General features: G+C 35.8%; 2 protein-coding genes and 1 non-coding gene across 6 annotated transcripts in view; 1 reads left to right on the plus strand and 2 right to left on the minus strand.

The window, feature by feature from the left end:
• LOC109233315 (short-chain dehydrogenase reductase 2a-like) lies at positions 1,014-3,152 on the plus strand. The gene is made up of 2 exons (XM_019399151.1): positions 1,014-1,193; positions 2,080-3,152. The coding sequence occupies exons 1-2, from the start codon at positions 1,108-1,110 to the stop codon at positions 2,918-2,920; spliced, it is 927 nt and encodes a 308-aa protein (XP_019254696.1). The 5' UTR covers positions 1,014-1,107; the 3' UTR covers positions 2,921-3,152.
• The window catches only part of LOC109233316 (D-alanine--D-alanine ligase), a 14,638-nt gene continuing 7,736 nt past the window's right edge, over positions 9,422-16,323 (minus strand). For 3 of the 4 annotated variants that reach the window (XM_019399152.1, XM_019399153.1, XM_019399154.1), the window contains exons 14-24: positions 15,109-15,215; positions 14,640-14,884; positions 14,308-14,376; positions 14,149-14,213; positions 12,833-13,002; positions 12,656-12,734; positions 11,282-11,537; positions 10,887-10,932; positions 10,639-10,747; positions 9,969-10,031; positions 9,422-9,751 (exon numbers count right to left, since the gene is read on the minus strand). In XM_019399152.1, the coding sequence (XP_019254697.1) occupies positions 9,671-9,751; positions 9,969-10,031; positions 10,639-10,747; positions 10,887-10,932; positions 11,282-11,537; positions 12,656-12,734; positions 12,833-13,002; positions 14,149-14,213; positions 14,308-14,376; positions 14,640-14,884; positions 15,109-15,215 (1,290 nt within the window). In that variant the 3' untranslated portion in view covers positions 9,422-9,670. Of the gene's footprint in view, positions 9,752-9,968; positions 10,032-10,638; positions 10,748-10,886; positions 10,933-11,281; positions 11,538-12,655; positions 12,735-12,832; positions 13,003-14,148; positions 14,214-14,307; positions 14,377-14,639; positions 14,885-15,108; positions 15,271-16,323 lie in introns of those variants that run through there. The other variant, XM_019399155.1, reaches the window with a different exon arrangement.
• Positions 15,514-15,594, minus strand: TRNAL-AAG. Its single transcript has one exon. It is a non-coding gene; the product is annotated as a tRNA-Leu (tRNA).

Here is a 16,323-nt window from a genome sequence, read left to right on the forward strand (position 1 = left end):
GAACTAGTTTAAAGCCAACTTCTATCTAATATATAAAAAATCTGAAAAAGAATAACAGAGAATGCTACCCATATAAAAGGGAAAAGGGCCAAAAATAACTATATATGGAAAATAGAATGACTTTACATTCCGTTTGAGTTTTCATTTTATGCATAAACTAAATAATTTTTTCTTTTATTTTATGCGCAAACAAAGTGAAAATAATCTGCCTACACCAATTACCAGATTGAAGAGGAGGTAAGAAGCAGTAGTATTTCTAAAAGTTGAAGATATATTTAGGCTTAATTTTTAAATTACTCGCTGATTTATGAGTATAATCAAAGCATAGTTTAGTGATCTATATAAAACTCTAGTACTAATCTATATAAACACCACTAATATATATGAGTGATAAAAAGGAACACTTTTCACTAGACTAGAGACAGATAGTATTATATATTCTTTGCATTCATCGAAGGGATTTTTAGGCTGCGAAAACAAGGGATTCATCTGTGTTGTGAGGATTCCTAATGACTAGTTAATTATTCTAGTCGTGATTGTTATAGATGATTCGCTTCCGCAAGGAGAAACCCGTAAATCTCCTAATATATGGTTAAATACTTCAATAACATTATATCAGTCAATATTTCTTATTAAGGGTTACATATAGTTGCTCTTAAATGATATTATATGGTACAAATATTTACTAATTATTAAGTGATATTTTTAGTTGTCATTAAATGACCTGATTCAGTAAATATTTTTTCACACGGTTCGGTGAATATAAACTAAACTAAAAAATTGTATACACATGAGTACTTTATACGCAAAATGAGATGTTTTCCGAGGAATTGATGCATAGTTTTAATACATGAAAAGAGTCCAATTAGAACATAACCACATGGTGGACAAGTATTATATTGGTTAAGTTAGAACGAAATTGCCAAGAAATTAATTATAGAATCCCACATAACTTCTCTCTCTCTCTCTTCTTCCCCTATAAATTTCCCATCTTCTTTATAGTATAATCCACCTACTCTCATAATATATATTGTTCTCTATTTCTCTTACTCTTTGTACCTCCCTCTTTCCTCCTTAATTATATTGCTATTTCTTGAACAGTCAATCATGCCTGCTCAAGTGATGCCTGAGAAAACATTTGTTAGAGTTCATTCCATAGGCAAGGAAATTACTTCTCCAAGTTTTACTAGAAGGTACTCCCTCTCTCCCAATTTATACCTTTTAGTCTGTCCGGGAAAAAAATGTTTTATATTTAAAAATAATTTAAGTTTGAGCTTTTTATTTTATCCTTAATGAGATAGTTATACTACACGAATACCTATAGCTTGTTTTAGTTCATAGGTTTTAAAAATCTTTTTTCTTTTTTAAAATCTTCGCTCAATCAAATTGAATCATATAAAACGGGACGGAGAAAGTAATATAAAGCCAAGCTCCTTCTGGTTACTTTCAGTATATTCTATGCTACTTAGCTGATGCATGCTTTTGCATGAAAAGCTGTAAACACCTTATTTTTCAACTTTTGTAGCTCTTTTGAGGTTAAAAGAAGAAAGAGAAGGAAAAGAAAAAAGAAAACATTTTTTTCTACTGATCTGTCTCCAGGCTTTAGATATTCTAGTCCACATTGTCTTAGTAGCCAAGAACCAGCTAGGGTTGTCGACAACTTTATTCAAGTGTCAAAACTAAACAATGTGAAAGTTTAGAGTATCAATTTTGTATCCTATCCATGAAATGGGCACATTCTTCATCTATTAACGCGACATATTTCTATCACAAGATTTCCTATTTTATTTTTCTGTTCTCAACTCTAATATATAATTTACTTAAGACTTTTCCGAAGGTTTTATTTTGATTATTCTTCTTCCTACTTTCTTGGAAATTTTCTAACAATTTTTTATATTTGACATGTATAGGTATAGTGTGTGTGTGTATATATATATAGATAATACCTATAACTTCATTTATACAAGGTGTTCAAATTAGTCTCGAACGTTGAACCTATTAAGTTTAAATTCTAGATTTGTCGTTTGACTATTTGAGATTCCTCATTAAATAAGTTTTGTTATGTAATTATTTGTACAGGTTAGAAGGAAAGGTTGCGATTGTAACAGGTGGAGCTAGAGGGATTGGAGAGGCAACAGTGAGACTCTTTGCAAGACATGGGGCCAAAGTTGTAATTGCAGATGTAGAAGACAACCTTGGCAATACTCTATCAAATTTATTAGCTCCCTCAGTTACTTACGTACATTGTGATGTTACATCTGAAGAAGATATCAAGAATTTAATTGACTCAACAATTTCCAAATATGGACATGTCGACATCTTGTTCAACAATGCCGGAGTCCTAGGAAGTCAATCGAGCCACAAAAAGAGCATAGTTAATTTTGACCCCGACGAATTCGACCGTGTTATGTCCGTTAACGTACGAGGAGCCGCTTTGGGAATGAAGCACGCGGCCCGTGTGATGATACCACAGGGCCGTGGTTGCATCATTTCGACGTCTAGTGTGGCCGGAGTCATGGGCGGGCTCGGGCCACATGCTTATACGGCGTCTAAGCACGCGATTGTAGGGCTAACGAAGAATGCAGCGTGCGAGTTGGGACGATATGGAATTAGGGTTAATTGTATATCACCATTTGGAGTTGCAACATCAATGTTGATTAATGCATGGAATCATTGTGATGAAGATGAAGAAGAAGGGGAAATAAATGGGATGAATTTTGGAGTGCCTAGTGAAAAAGAAGTAGAGAAAATTGAAGAATTTGTGAGAAATTTGGCAGATTTAAAAGGTACAACTTTAAGAGCTAAAGATATTGCTGAGGCTGCTCTATATTTAGCAAGTGATGAATCAAGATATGTAAGTGGTCATAATCTTGTGGTAGATGGTGGGGTTACAACCTCAAGAAATTGTGTTGGTTTGTAGTTCAAAGTAATTTATTTATTTTTTTACTTTTTATTTATTTTTGGGAGTTTGGTAAGATTTGGATTCCTAACTTAACGTGAGATTAGCAAATTCATTTGGTTGATGTAATTTCTACCTTTTTCCTCCTCCAACTTGCTTGAAGAAATTGTAAGATAGTGATATTTTTTTCTTCATTTCTTCATGAAGTAAGTTATCATCGGTTGAAATTTCAAGAAAATCGTTCTAAGGTCTGGCTAATTTGCTCATCCTGAATTTTATGGCTATCTTCGAGAAATTACGGAAAATCATTTATTATTGTTGGGAAGGTAATATGATATTACTTGCTGATACAATTAATTACTGCTTTTAAATGAAAACTAAAGTGGAGCATAAAGACCGACTTCTGGATCCATTTTACAATGAGAGTACAAATACTTCATTCCACTTTGTTTGACATTATTTCTTTATTAATTCATTTAAAAAAATAATATATATTTTAATATTTATTATTAATCAGAAGCATTTATAACCACTAAATGTTATGTCATATTTAGCACTATAAGTTTTAAAAAATTTATAACTACATAAAAATTGTGGCATATTTAAGACCATAAATTCTAATTTTAATTTTTTATATATTAATCTTTGTGTCAAATCAAATTAGGGCGAACAAAATAAAGTGGGAGAGTAACAATTAATCTTTTTTTCAGCAATTCTTAGACACCAAACATTGGCATTTAGCATTAGCCTTTGAAAAATTAATAAAGGGAGACTTAGATGGAGATATATGACTTCCTTAATCTAATTCTAACGAGACAAAGGTCACACAATCTTGGAAGTAAAGCTTTGCGATTTTATTGGCTGCTATTTTAATTTAATTTCCTTATATCAGATATTCCTTTCGATCCACAATAAGTGACCAATTTACCTTTTTATTTTAGTCCAAAATAAGTGTCCATTTATATAATCAAGAAAAAATTCTATTGTTTTTCCAAAATTACCCTTATGTACGTATCCCTAAAAAGTTATTTACTCCTCACATTTGAGAAGAGAAGTAAGTGCTACTATAACTATGGTGTAATATTTAATGAAGAGTAGTTTAGTCACACTAAATATTTTCGTCTAAAATTTAGTATTTACTCAATGGGTGTGATAAAATAAATTGATCACTTATTATGGACCGGAGAGAGTATTAAGCAAGCGTTCCAAGATTAGGTTTTGACCTTTCTTTATTCTTGGGTACGAGTCAACATTTTTGAGTCAGTCCTTTGACCAGAGAGATTTATTAATTTGTCTTTGTGACTCTTTGTACAATTCAAATATTACGACTCTCGAGTCTCATTCTTAAAAAATTAAAGTACTACTACTACTACTACTATTTTAAGGTTGCTTTATTTGATGATAAGTTGTGCTTAGTCCAAATTCGCATAAGATTTTCCTTAAATAAAACAAGATTACAATTTGATAATGATGTTAATCTTCGAATGTTTTTATTTATTTATCAGTGTTTAAATAAAACAATTGTTAGATATATACGGTAGAGAGGTCAATATTATGTAAAATATTATTTTAAGACTATCTTATGAGATCTGGCTGCAGCTTATATTACACGGATCGACTTTTTATAATGAATAAAGTGTGAAAGCATGAGTACTACCGCGTGGACCAACGAGGAAAACTAAGAAAGTTTGCCGACCAAAATGGTGCTAATAACAACTAAATAATATTAGCGAAAAAAAAAAAACTAAATAATATATATTGGCATAGAAACTTTAAAGCAAACTTTAAAAGGTTGAATAATTGTATTTTAAAAATAATTTATTATACGAACTCAAGTTTTATAGCTGAAAAAAACATACTTCCTTCGATCCACTTTAATTGATTTTTTAATATTATTTTCACATATATTAATATTCCATCTTCTAACATAAATTAACAATGAAATTGTTCATATTAACCTTTACTATCTCTTTAATTTATTCATTAAAAATATAACAGATACTTCGAGACTACTCCAAGGGCAACTTTCGGGAAAAAAAAGTTAATTCCGTCTTGATATATGAAAAATCAAATATTATGGTCCACAAAAAAACTAAAAATCAATTAAAGAGAATATATTTATATATATATGTGACGACCCAAAGGGTCATCACCTGTTTTCTCTTTCATTCCATGCTTCCGAGGCCTTGAAAACCTCATTTTTACTTGCCTCGATTTGCGTGCACAGTCCGGGCGCGTAGCCGGAAAGATTATATGTTAAATTCTGTGAAAAATTTCAAAATGTGGCTTTAAAATGATTAAAGTTGACTTTGGTCAATATTTTTGGTAAACGGATCCGGACCCGTAATTGACGGTCCCGGAGGGTCCGTAGAAAAATATGGGACTCGGGCATGTGCCCGGAGTCGAATTCCGAGGTCTAGAGCCCGAGAAAAGAATTTTTCTGTGAAATTGGTTTTCTGAAATTATTAAGGAAAATGGAAATGAAAATTGATTAAAAGACTGTGGTATCGGGCTCGTATTTTGGTTCCGACATCCGGTACAAGTCTTATATATGGTTTAAGCGCTTTCTGTGAAATTTGGTCGAAATCGGACGTCATTTGACGTGTTTCGGACCTAAATATCTAAGATTTGAAGTTTATGAAGTTAGAATGAAAAATGATGATTTTGGGGTTTGATTCATTGATTTTGATATTGTTTTGGCGATTTGATCGCTCGATTAAGTTCGTATGAGGTTGTTGAGTTAGTGTGTGTGTTTGGTTAGGAGCCCCGAGGGCTCGGGAGTGATTCGGAGGTGGTTCGGGGTGTTTTAAACTTAGGAAAAAGGATCAGATTTTGCTGCAATTTTGCACAGACCTTTGCTCTTCGCGATCACGGCCTTTGGCTCGCGTTCGCACTGCTTTGTGACTTCCTTCATCGCGATCGCGATATAGTCCTCGCGTTCGCATATCATTAGTTGCCCCTGGGGGAAACCTTCCTCTTCGCGTTCGCATTAAGCATTCGCGAACGCACAACATTGCATTTTCCTTCACCGCGTTCGCGTAGAACAAATTTCAGGCCCCCAGTAATTAACTCTACGCATTCGCATTTCCCTAATCGCGAACGCGATGCATCCAGCTTTCCCTTCATCGCGAACGCGACCCCAATGTCCCGAACGCATAGAGTAAAATCTCCCAGTGATTTTTTAAAAAAACAGAACAGTACATACGGGTTTTTCTCAAAAACACTCACGAGCTCTCTTCTCTCCCAAGCTTTAGGAAGCCATTGAAGCCCCCATTCTTCAAGACCACTTGGGTAAGTAATTTCCTACTTATTTCCATCATTATCCTTCATTAATTAGTAGGTTTCCAAGCTTAAATCACATAGATTAGGGTGGAAATTGGGGGAAAAGGGTAGAGTTAGGGTTTTTTCGATTTTCTTCGATTTAGACCTCGTTTTGGGGTCGAATTTGAAAACAAATTGTATATTCGGGCTCGTGGAGGAATGGGTGACATGGAATTGGTTCGAACTTCGGGTTTTGACCAAGCGGGCCCGGAGTCAATTTTTGGAATTTTGGGAAGAAAGCTTAGAAATTCATATTTAGGCATTGGGTTTAGTTTGTTTAGCTATTATTAATATTTTAAGGTCATTATTTTATAGATTTGACTGTGTTGGAGCCGAATTCGAGGGGTAAAGCTATACTAGAGGCTTGAGTTGAGTTTGGAGCATTCAAGGTAAGTGTTTGATCTAACTTTGGCTTGAGGGAATAGGATTAGAGTATTATTTGCTAATTGCTAAATGTTGAGTACGGTGTATAGGCATAGTGACGAGTATCTATACACCGGTGTCTAGTATGACCGTGGGTCTTTATTTGTGCTTAATTGGGATTCCGTAGTGACTCTTCCTTGTTAATTGATGGTTTCTATATGATATGAAGAGAATGAGAAGGAAATATGATGTGTAAACTCTTTGGAGCGTTGGCTCGATTTTTGACTTGATTAAAAAGTAAGAAATGAATGTAAGAGAAAGAGATGTGATTATTCCCTTGCCGGGACGTGTAAGTTATTGTCGTTGCTCCCTTGCCGGGAACTAGCTGTTTACTTGTATTCTCCCTTGCCGGGATAGTTGAATTGATTCTTGTTCCCTTGCCGGGAAACCATATATATATTACGAAATGGGATCGTGTGGCACGCCGACCACTTATATATATTATGAAATGGGATCGTGTGGCATGCAGACCACTTATATATTATGAAATGGGATCGTGTGGCACGCCGACCACTTATATATTATGAAATGGGATCGTGTGGCACGCCGACCACTTATATTTGCTGAAATGGGATCGTGTGGCACGCCGACCACCTATGTACTATGAAATGGGATCGTGTGGCACTCCGACCACTTATATAGATTATGAGATCTGATGTAGTTTCGTGTTTACTTCTGATAAGTTGTTTTCATCTGTATTTCCCCTAAGCATGTCCCCTCCCCGCCTTAATTGGTATTTTATGCTGTTATTTCGTTGCACTTGTATATACATATATATATCTGCACAGGTTGTTTTTGGTAGGTCCTGTCTAGCCTCGTCACTACTTCGCCGGGGTTAGGCCAGGCACTTACCAGCACATGGGGCCGGTTGTGCTGATGCTACACTCTGTGCATCTCTTTGCACAGATCCAGGAGCAGCTTTTGGGCCTCAGCAGTAGGATTTGATCGGGAGCTGACTTCAGTCCAGGGACTTTCGAGGTAGCCTAGCTGACGTCCGCAGGCCAGAGTCCCTTCTATGTTATTAGTTTGTTTTCCTTGTACCGAGACAAACATTGATGTACTTCTATTCTGACTTGTTTTTAGCACTCTTTAGTAGTTCGTGAGTTAGTGACATCGGATCTGGGTAGAGTTGTATTTAAACTTCCGCATTTGGTTTTCAGTTATCTATGTCTTTAAGACTTCCGCTTTTATTTAAATGACTCATTTTATTTATATCGTTGAGATGTTATCAGAAAATGTTTTAATACTTGGCTTGCCTAGCTCCGACAGTAGGCGTCATCACGACTCCCGATGGTGGGAAATCCGGGTCGTGACAATATATATATATATATATATATATATATTGCATTAACACTTTTATGGGGGGTCATATTCTGTCTTGTTCAATGGTTTTTGCATGGAATCTAAAGATAGTAGAATATATTAGATTTTTCAAATTGAAGAATAATTTGATTTTCGAAACATTAAATGAAGCATTATGAGATTCCGCAAAGAAAATTTTAATATCGTTAGCCCATTCAAGAAGCCTAACAGCTCTTCCCCACGCGGGAAGAGATGGAAATATTAAATTAAAAAATATGCTTTAAACTTGAACCACAAGATGAAATATTAAAAAGAAGGATATATATATACACACATATATATATTGTGTATGCTGTTTATTTCTTTTATTTTTTTGCTTTATCTATTTATTTATTTATTTTGCAAAAGGGGAGGGTTTCTTTTTGGTGGTTCATTCCGATCGATGATTGCAGCTCAATATTTTAGACAAGGTCTAACTACATTTTATTCTATAGATAACGATACCATTTTCAATATTCTCTTTAATATCTTATAGAATCTTACTAACCTGCTATTCCTTCAATTTGTTTTTCTTAGCCCTCATCTTTGATCTTGGAGAAAATTCTCTTTTTATTTTCTTGCATAATTGATCACAAACACTTCTGTGGTTTTGCTTTTCTTAAAATTAAGAGAGCCGAGAACTAAATCTCGAACTCAAGTTTAGCAAATTTTGTTTAATCTTTCAATGTGTTACGTCGGTAGCCACTCTAAACGGCTGCTATTTAGGAATTAGTCAGTGCGTCCTGAATCTTAGTTTTTCAGTTCAAATATTCAGGACAAAAATATACTAAATTCTTCTGAAGTCAAGATTTTTAGTTTTAAAATTCATGACAAAATAAGTACTGGCTAATCTCTAAATAGCATCCCTGTGAATGGCTATCCGTCCACTTACCCCCTCATAAGTTGCACTCATATGTGTTCACTAAATTTCTAACTTACTTCCATGTCTTAAGTTGCACAAATATATGTTTGAAGGTGTGAATGCTTAAATCTTATGCTTAAAGATGCTGGGGTTGTTCAGGAATGTAAAGGAATAGTTGGAGTTGATATGGAAATGATAATGGACAGATGTCCAAACTGACACATAGCCTACATTCAAAGATGCACAACTATTATGTAGAAAGAATTCGACTACGATTTTTGAAGGAAATTGTAACCCTTGAAGCCTAGTGGAAATGAAAAAAAAATAGATGATTAAGCCACATTGAGACGGGAAACAAACATTACACGGGAAAATGACATTGTATATCCGCTCTCAAAATAATAGCCGAATGACATTGTATAACCACTCTCAAAATAATAGCCGAAAAATGTATATTTTTTGTATGTATATACATTCGGTATGTTATATACAAAAATTATACAAATTTTATACACTTTTTCGGCTATAGAATGTAAATAGTTTCTGGCGCGGGCTAAAAGTGAAGAAAGCCAAAATAAAAACAAGACGATTACACAGTGGAAATATTAAACAACCATCAGTTTATTAGAAGAACAAGAGGGGAGATCTGCATTTGGTGTAGTTCAACAAATACACTTGGTAGGACAACACAATCCTGGAAAGTTCCCCTTCACTACATTTTACAAACAGCCTTGAATTGGCATACTTCCAAAGCATGGGAAAAAAATGGATGGATGGAAAACAGATACAAAGAAGGAAATAAAGCCATGCACACCCTGAACTCTTCACATGGATCTCTCCGATGCCAGATCAAGTAACGTGCGAAAGAACTGCTGTGGATACATGGGAGGTTGCTCTGCAAGTGCCTAATTACAATAAACACCATAATAACAATGGTTAAAGCTTAGGGCATTTTTCAGCAGATTTAGGGGTTCCACCATCTCTTCAGAAGTGAACTTGCATGTAATATTTGCATTGCTCACTAAGTTTAAATCTCTATAGAGTTCTTTAGTTTAAATAGAATAGACTTATGTTCCAAATTGCAAAACTATGTAATTGTTGAAGAAGCAGCAAATACGTCACCTGATGAATCAAGACTGTGGAAGGAGTCATTCCAGGAACTGTATTCACTTCTATAATCAACACCTGTAACCACAGATCAATGACAACTCCAATTAAATCTCATAATGGATCTGCAAATTGTTATCTGCATATCCCTTTCCTAATTTCACCTTTAGTTTTGATTTGCCGTAGAAAACGTTCAATCAATTGTATGAAATGTAAGTGTTGCAGTTCGCAGAAATCCGTTTTCAGATTTTGATTCCTCAAGTTCTACTCGGGAACACTGAATTAATTGACACAGAATATTGCCTCTAAAATGCTCAGTTTGGCCCCAATTCAACCTCAAACGAGCAAAGTGGGACAGGATATTCAACCACTCAAATATAAACTTATCGGCTGCAAAACAAATTGGTTCTAAGGCCACATAGAAAAGAGACCTACAAACACCCTGAATACTTTGAAATGTTTAGTGTGCTCCAGCTTTCTAAATCACATAACAAACTCTTCACCATGGTTTTCTGTGCACTCATAGAATTAAACATAACAAGTACTCCTATGTCACAATATCTTGAGAGGCACATAATGAACTGAAACTTGCTGGAAAAGAGACCATTCCTTAATGACATTATAAAGTATTAAATTCACTTCCATAACTGTTCAATCAAGTCGAAAAATCTCCACAGTAACATACCTCACCAGTGTCAGCATGAACAAATGCATCAATACGTGAAAATCCTTCTAATTGTAGAGTGTTTGCAATAAGTTCAATATGCTTTTTACACCTTTCCAAGGCGGGATTACTGATTGAGAAGGCAAAAAAAGGTATGTGAGAAATATGTAGGTAATTTTGAGACCCAGAAAAGTATATCTTGCAAAAAACAATTTCTGGCTTGGTAAAGAACTACTTTAAGGTAGAAATAAATAATCTTCGTGACAAACCTCATAATAGATGGTGGCGGTGGAGTCAGATTGATGCCAGTTCCACCTGCAGACACATGAATTTGATAAGGTACAAGGTGTGCCCTAAAACTTAAATAGACAGAACCATGTAATTTCTTAGTCATCATTTGACAGGAAAGAATCCACAGTATCCCAAGAAAATGCTTATTAGTTAATGGTTTCAACTAAAATCACTAAGCTCTACTCAACGAACCTATGACAAGGAAAAAACGATATAACTAGATGATAGGGTCAAGACCATCTACCTGCTGTGTTTTCTTTTATCTTTTGCTACAAGTACAGAATTGTGGTTACATCTTGCAACAGGCATATCCAAATAACCAGAAGCGATAGAATGTCCTACACTAGAAAATGTGATATCAATGAAGAGATACCTTGGAATTTCTCCTCCAGTGATAATATGCCTCCAGATTCTTTCACAGTTACACTAGGAGTCAATGAACGCATTGATCCACGTTTTCCTACAACACCAACGGTGACCTCTACCCATCTACTATCCCCTTTCCAGAGCAAATTGTGTGCAATCTCGTTTCTGGATTTAGATGCAACAACTATCTCATCAGTCTCAACAAAAGGTTCGAATATTACAAGCTCTGGAGGAGGGTTTGGCATCTCAATCATTCCATGTTCCTGTATAAGATACCAAGAAAAACATATTATACAATATAATCTTAGGGATCCTTATAATCATATGATCCGGTGTTCAAAGCTAAAAGTCTTACAGATTGGTAATTGCTGAGAAATAAATTACATTATAAAAGCCAAAAATAGAGCCAATCAAGCAATAAAGATTTCACATGAGAAGAATAACCAGTAGCGGGAGAAGTTCACAGAACAGCTGGAAAACTAAAAAGCTAGAAAATTGAAAAGCAGAAATATAGTGACAGAATTGACAGCTATAGCAAGACAGGACTAATTTCTTGACCTTTGATAAAAAAGTTTAGTTTGTAGTTCGAGTAACTTGATTAAGAGCCTTTTGCACTGTTTTGAGTCTCCTTGAAGACAGTAGTTTATGGAAAACTTAGAGCCATATATGTGTGTCAGGTCTAAAATCTCATCATACATTGAGCAACAGGATGTAACTGCTCAAAGTTTATCTATGTTCTACTTTATGAGTTTACCGTCAAAAGTTGTAATTGTCATCCAAACAACTTGTAATACTCATCCAGCAAATACACCTAATTCCTTGTCTGAATCGTCAGCACCATGATGACATGTTTTATTTCCAACAAGCCAAGTACAGAATTTATGATCACAGCAGCAGATTGTCTCGAATTACTTTACCTTATAAGGCGGTTCAGCTACAAATATGATATTTTTCCATTTTGTCTGAAATGGAAAACCGTCTACATGCTTACACAATACATGCTGAAATTAAAATTTTTGTGGAGTCACGCAAGTATATATCTTTTTTTAACTTTGCAACTACAGGCCTATACTGACTATGCTTTGTGTTTACCTACCTCAATACCAATCTCTTAAGCATGTTCTCTTTTTATGATACTTACAGCTTCTGGTATTAATTATATCATGAAAGGACTACTTCCAGAAATGATTCAGGTAAAAGAGAAAGCATCACATGGCTAACCTGTGGTCTATCAGCTAAAAAAAAATGAAAGCAAGCACAGTCCTATCGAACACACTGATGAACTGAAGGACTCTGATTACAATGCTTTGGAGAAAATAAAATACTGCCGGTGACAAAAGCTTTGTAGATGAGGAGCAGTAACAGAGAAGTCCACACATACCTTTGACAGGCTGTTAGGAGGAATACGAGGGAGGCAATCCTGAAGTGCGTTTATGTAAAAGGCAAGGTCCCCCTCACAGCTGCATAAGGCAGAGTATTATTTAGTAAGAAGCATTTTCTTAGATTTGCATCTAATATGATTTAGGTGTAACAGAATTGAAGAGGAACAAAAGATTACCACAATCTGGCCACACCAGTTGAGCAACCATCTCTGGCTGGTTTAACACATAAAGTGTCACAGTTAAGTTTTGACTTCAAGTCACGCCAGAGATCAGATATGGACATTTTCAGCAGATCGTCTTTCTTCCTCACATCTTTATTTATTGTAAGGACTCCAAAGTCTGTCAGCTGTCCAGAGAAAGAGTTTTTATGCTTGTCAAGGGATAGACATTAATAGGTGTTCAAGCAAAATCAGTTTGTGGACTACACTGGTACATGCGGATGAAGCCCATGTGGAAGAAGTTTAAAATTAGAGATATCGAATTAATTAGAAAATAACTCGAGCATGAAGCCTAGCCAAAGTGGTGAGGCCCTTGGTTTAAAGTCTTGGTTTCAACCCTCCTTCATGAAGTGTGGGTAACTTTTGTTGAAGACATAATTAAGTAAAAAAAAATGTACCCTCTCTAATAGCTGAAGCTTTTAGATGAGATGGTCACATACTTCAACATGGTATCAGAGCAGGCAGAGGTCCTGGGTTCGAGTCTCACCGTCACCCAATATCAAAAAAAATTTCCATGTACTTGGCTCATCAAAAAGAATCAAGCCCACATGTGAGGGAGCATGTTGAGACATAATTAATTAAATAAAAGTGTACTCTCTCTAACGGCTTAAGCTTTTAGATGAGATGGTCACATACTTCAATAACCTTCTTATGTATGTTGCAGCTGGGATTTAATAGTGGTAAACTGGCATTTATTTACTACTTCGTAACAGTTCAATTGTGTATATCTCAATTATAGAAGCTCAGTCTTTCACTAAATACAGGACAACTTGAGCTTGAGTAGCAAATCAGTCAACTGATCCATGAATTAAACAAATATCATTGGAGTCCAGCTTTTATGGATGTAGCCTAAGCACCTGTTGCTCTGAATCTTTCTAAACTAATCAAAACATGGTTGAGGCAAAAGTGCTCTCATGCAAGTTCAATTGCTTTAAGTACATCATACCCAAAACAAACTTTTATCTGAACAGCAATGTTCATCTCTAGAAACAGCTTAAGTGAAATACTTGTGCAGGGTAATAAAAAGGGAGAAAGTAATATCAATATGCATAGGCATAAGATGTTCTGTTGCTTAATGTTATCTTGACTGTGGCCAACGACATGCTTGTTTTGTAGCTAATAATGCAACATTAGCTGAGCTCTTCTAAATCACAATAGCATAATTGGACGATGACCTGACTGATATTTGATTCCATCCACTGGACAAAATGCAAGGGTGAAGAAAGAAATGATACTTTCTCGGTTAAAATGTGAACATTGATTTGCCAACTCACATGTTTTAGAGCAAGAGAGGTTGCAACTTTGTCCATACATGTTTTTGAAGCCATGACGCCAGGACCTTCCATTGTAAGAATGTCAAAAGAACAGCTATAGATTAGTGATTACAAGTTGGATTGCACTCCTTTCTTTCAAATGTAACATCCAATACAGACCTGTATAGGGAACCCCTTCGGCCTCTAGTAAAGATTGAAGTGTGCCATCTTCTCCAATGCCTCCATGCACTGTCAATTGGAACACGATGGCATCATTACTTCCAGAAATTAAAAGATAACATCTAATGAAAGTTGATAGTGTTATAGGATGGAAAATAACCTATTCTTTTCTCACGGGGATGAATATATAGCTGAACTATACGCCACTTTATTTTATCTACTTATTTCATAGCATATTACTGAAGCAAACATAAATATGTAAAAGAAGTAGCACATACTAAGGCAGTTTTAACAGTTGCCAAAAAGGTATAATCATGTACTCATCTACTGACCTGCAATGAAAACAGTCGCCAGAGATTCCTTAGCCAGCTTCACCCACTGCTCTAGAGAAAATTTCTTCGGTAGTTCATCAGATATATCAAACCCGTTGAACCAACTGAGCTTTCTAAGACCTCTCGTGAGATCATCCATAACCTGGTTTCGCAAGTGAGATGTCAGAGCTGCCCGATTGGGTTCAATTGCCTCTACACACGCATCAAGGACTTCTTCTGTAGTATGTCTCAGCAAAAGGGAATAACTGTACACCAAGAAAAAGGGTTTGACTTGCACTAAGATAATATTCAAGACTAGGAGGATGAAAACCTGACATCCTCCTCAGGTTGCCATAGCACAAACTAAGTTGGATTCTAGTTCAAAGAAGTTTAGCTGACAGTTGCGACCAGAAAAGTAAAAAGGATGAGTAAAGTAGGCCATAAGATACGCAATCCACTTGTAGTCTACTGCAATAGCAAATACACTTACGGCAATGTCCATACTGTCTTAGACTTCTTATCTACTTCACGTTTAGCGAAGTCTGAAACATCAGAATAGCTCGTTGCAGGGGCAAGCAAGCACGGCGTCACTTCAAGCTGCAAACAGCAAAATTGCCACATCATAGTATTGCCAGGATAAACTTGTGAACATCTGAAAAAAAGATCACAAATTAAACTGCTAAAGAAGTGAGAGACAGCAACATTCGACGAACAAGAACACAAGGAAGTTGTACTCTAGTACTAACTGTTACCAAAGGCAAGAGATCTTTTCCATCATTTCCTTCTAACTAAACACATCTGATCTTTGTTATAGTACCATGTATAAAATGATGGCAACCAATTTACAACAACAACAACCAACCGGGTGTAATCCCACTAGTGGGGTAAAGTTTAGTGTTGAGAGTGGGATTTGAACCCACGCCCTTTTGGACCAGAACCTTAATCTCGCACCTTAGACCAACTCGGCCATCTCAACCCTTGATGGCAACCAATTTACCATATGGATTTCCTCTGGGGGGAACAGATAAAACTCCCGGCATAGACAGGACAGGCACCATGGACAGGTGAAACATTAACAGAATTTTATAATAAAACCGATGTTATGTCACTATCTGCTGACACCTACACCTGAATTAATAACTAAGAACCCTCTTTCCCGTGCCTGCATAAAACACCAGCTGTAGACCAAAAAAAAAAGAGACTTGGACAAAAGAAATGAAGTGCCTTAGCCACATCTTTTTTCAATAACCTCAGACCACTCGAATATTGATTCATACATTCAGTTGAACACAACTTGAAAACAGCAGGGATCATCAGAACTCCAACCAACCAATGTAAAGACAGTTTCAAGTGATGGTAAGCTAGAAGACAATTGGACATGATTTTGAATGTAAATTTCTAGCACTTAGTTTCCCCCAAGCCTACAAATTAAATCAAGATGGCAGCGTTGGGAATTTCAGCAACACTGGAGCAAGAGGACTGATCCAAACATAGTAAAGAAAGCCATGAATTAAGGGTAATGGAAATGATCAACTCACAATTCATTAACTGAAATAAGACAATTTCTAAAGCTTCTGGTAGTGTCATTTGCCTCTATAAAGTTAGCCATTCAGCAATCAATAATACTAAACAAACTGAAGAATCAGTCCCTGAGGCAACAAGCGAGGGTTGCTCGAGAAAAAAGTGGGAAACCCCGCATTCCCTT

This window comes from Nicotiana attenuata, chromosome 10 (genome assembly GCF_001879085.1).
Source record: "Nicotiana attenuata strain UT chromosome 10, NIATTr2, whole genome shotgun sequence".
Classification (NCBI taxonomy): domain Eukaryota; kingdom Viridiplantae; phylum Streptophyta; class Magnoliopsida; order Solanales; family Solanaceae; genus Nicotiana; species Nicotiana attenuata.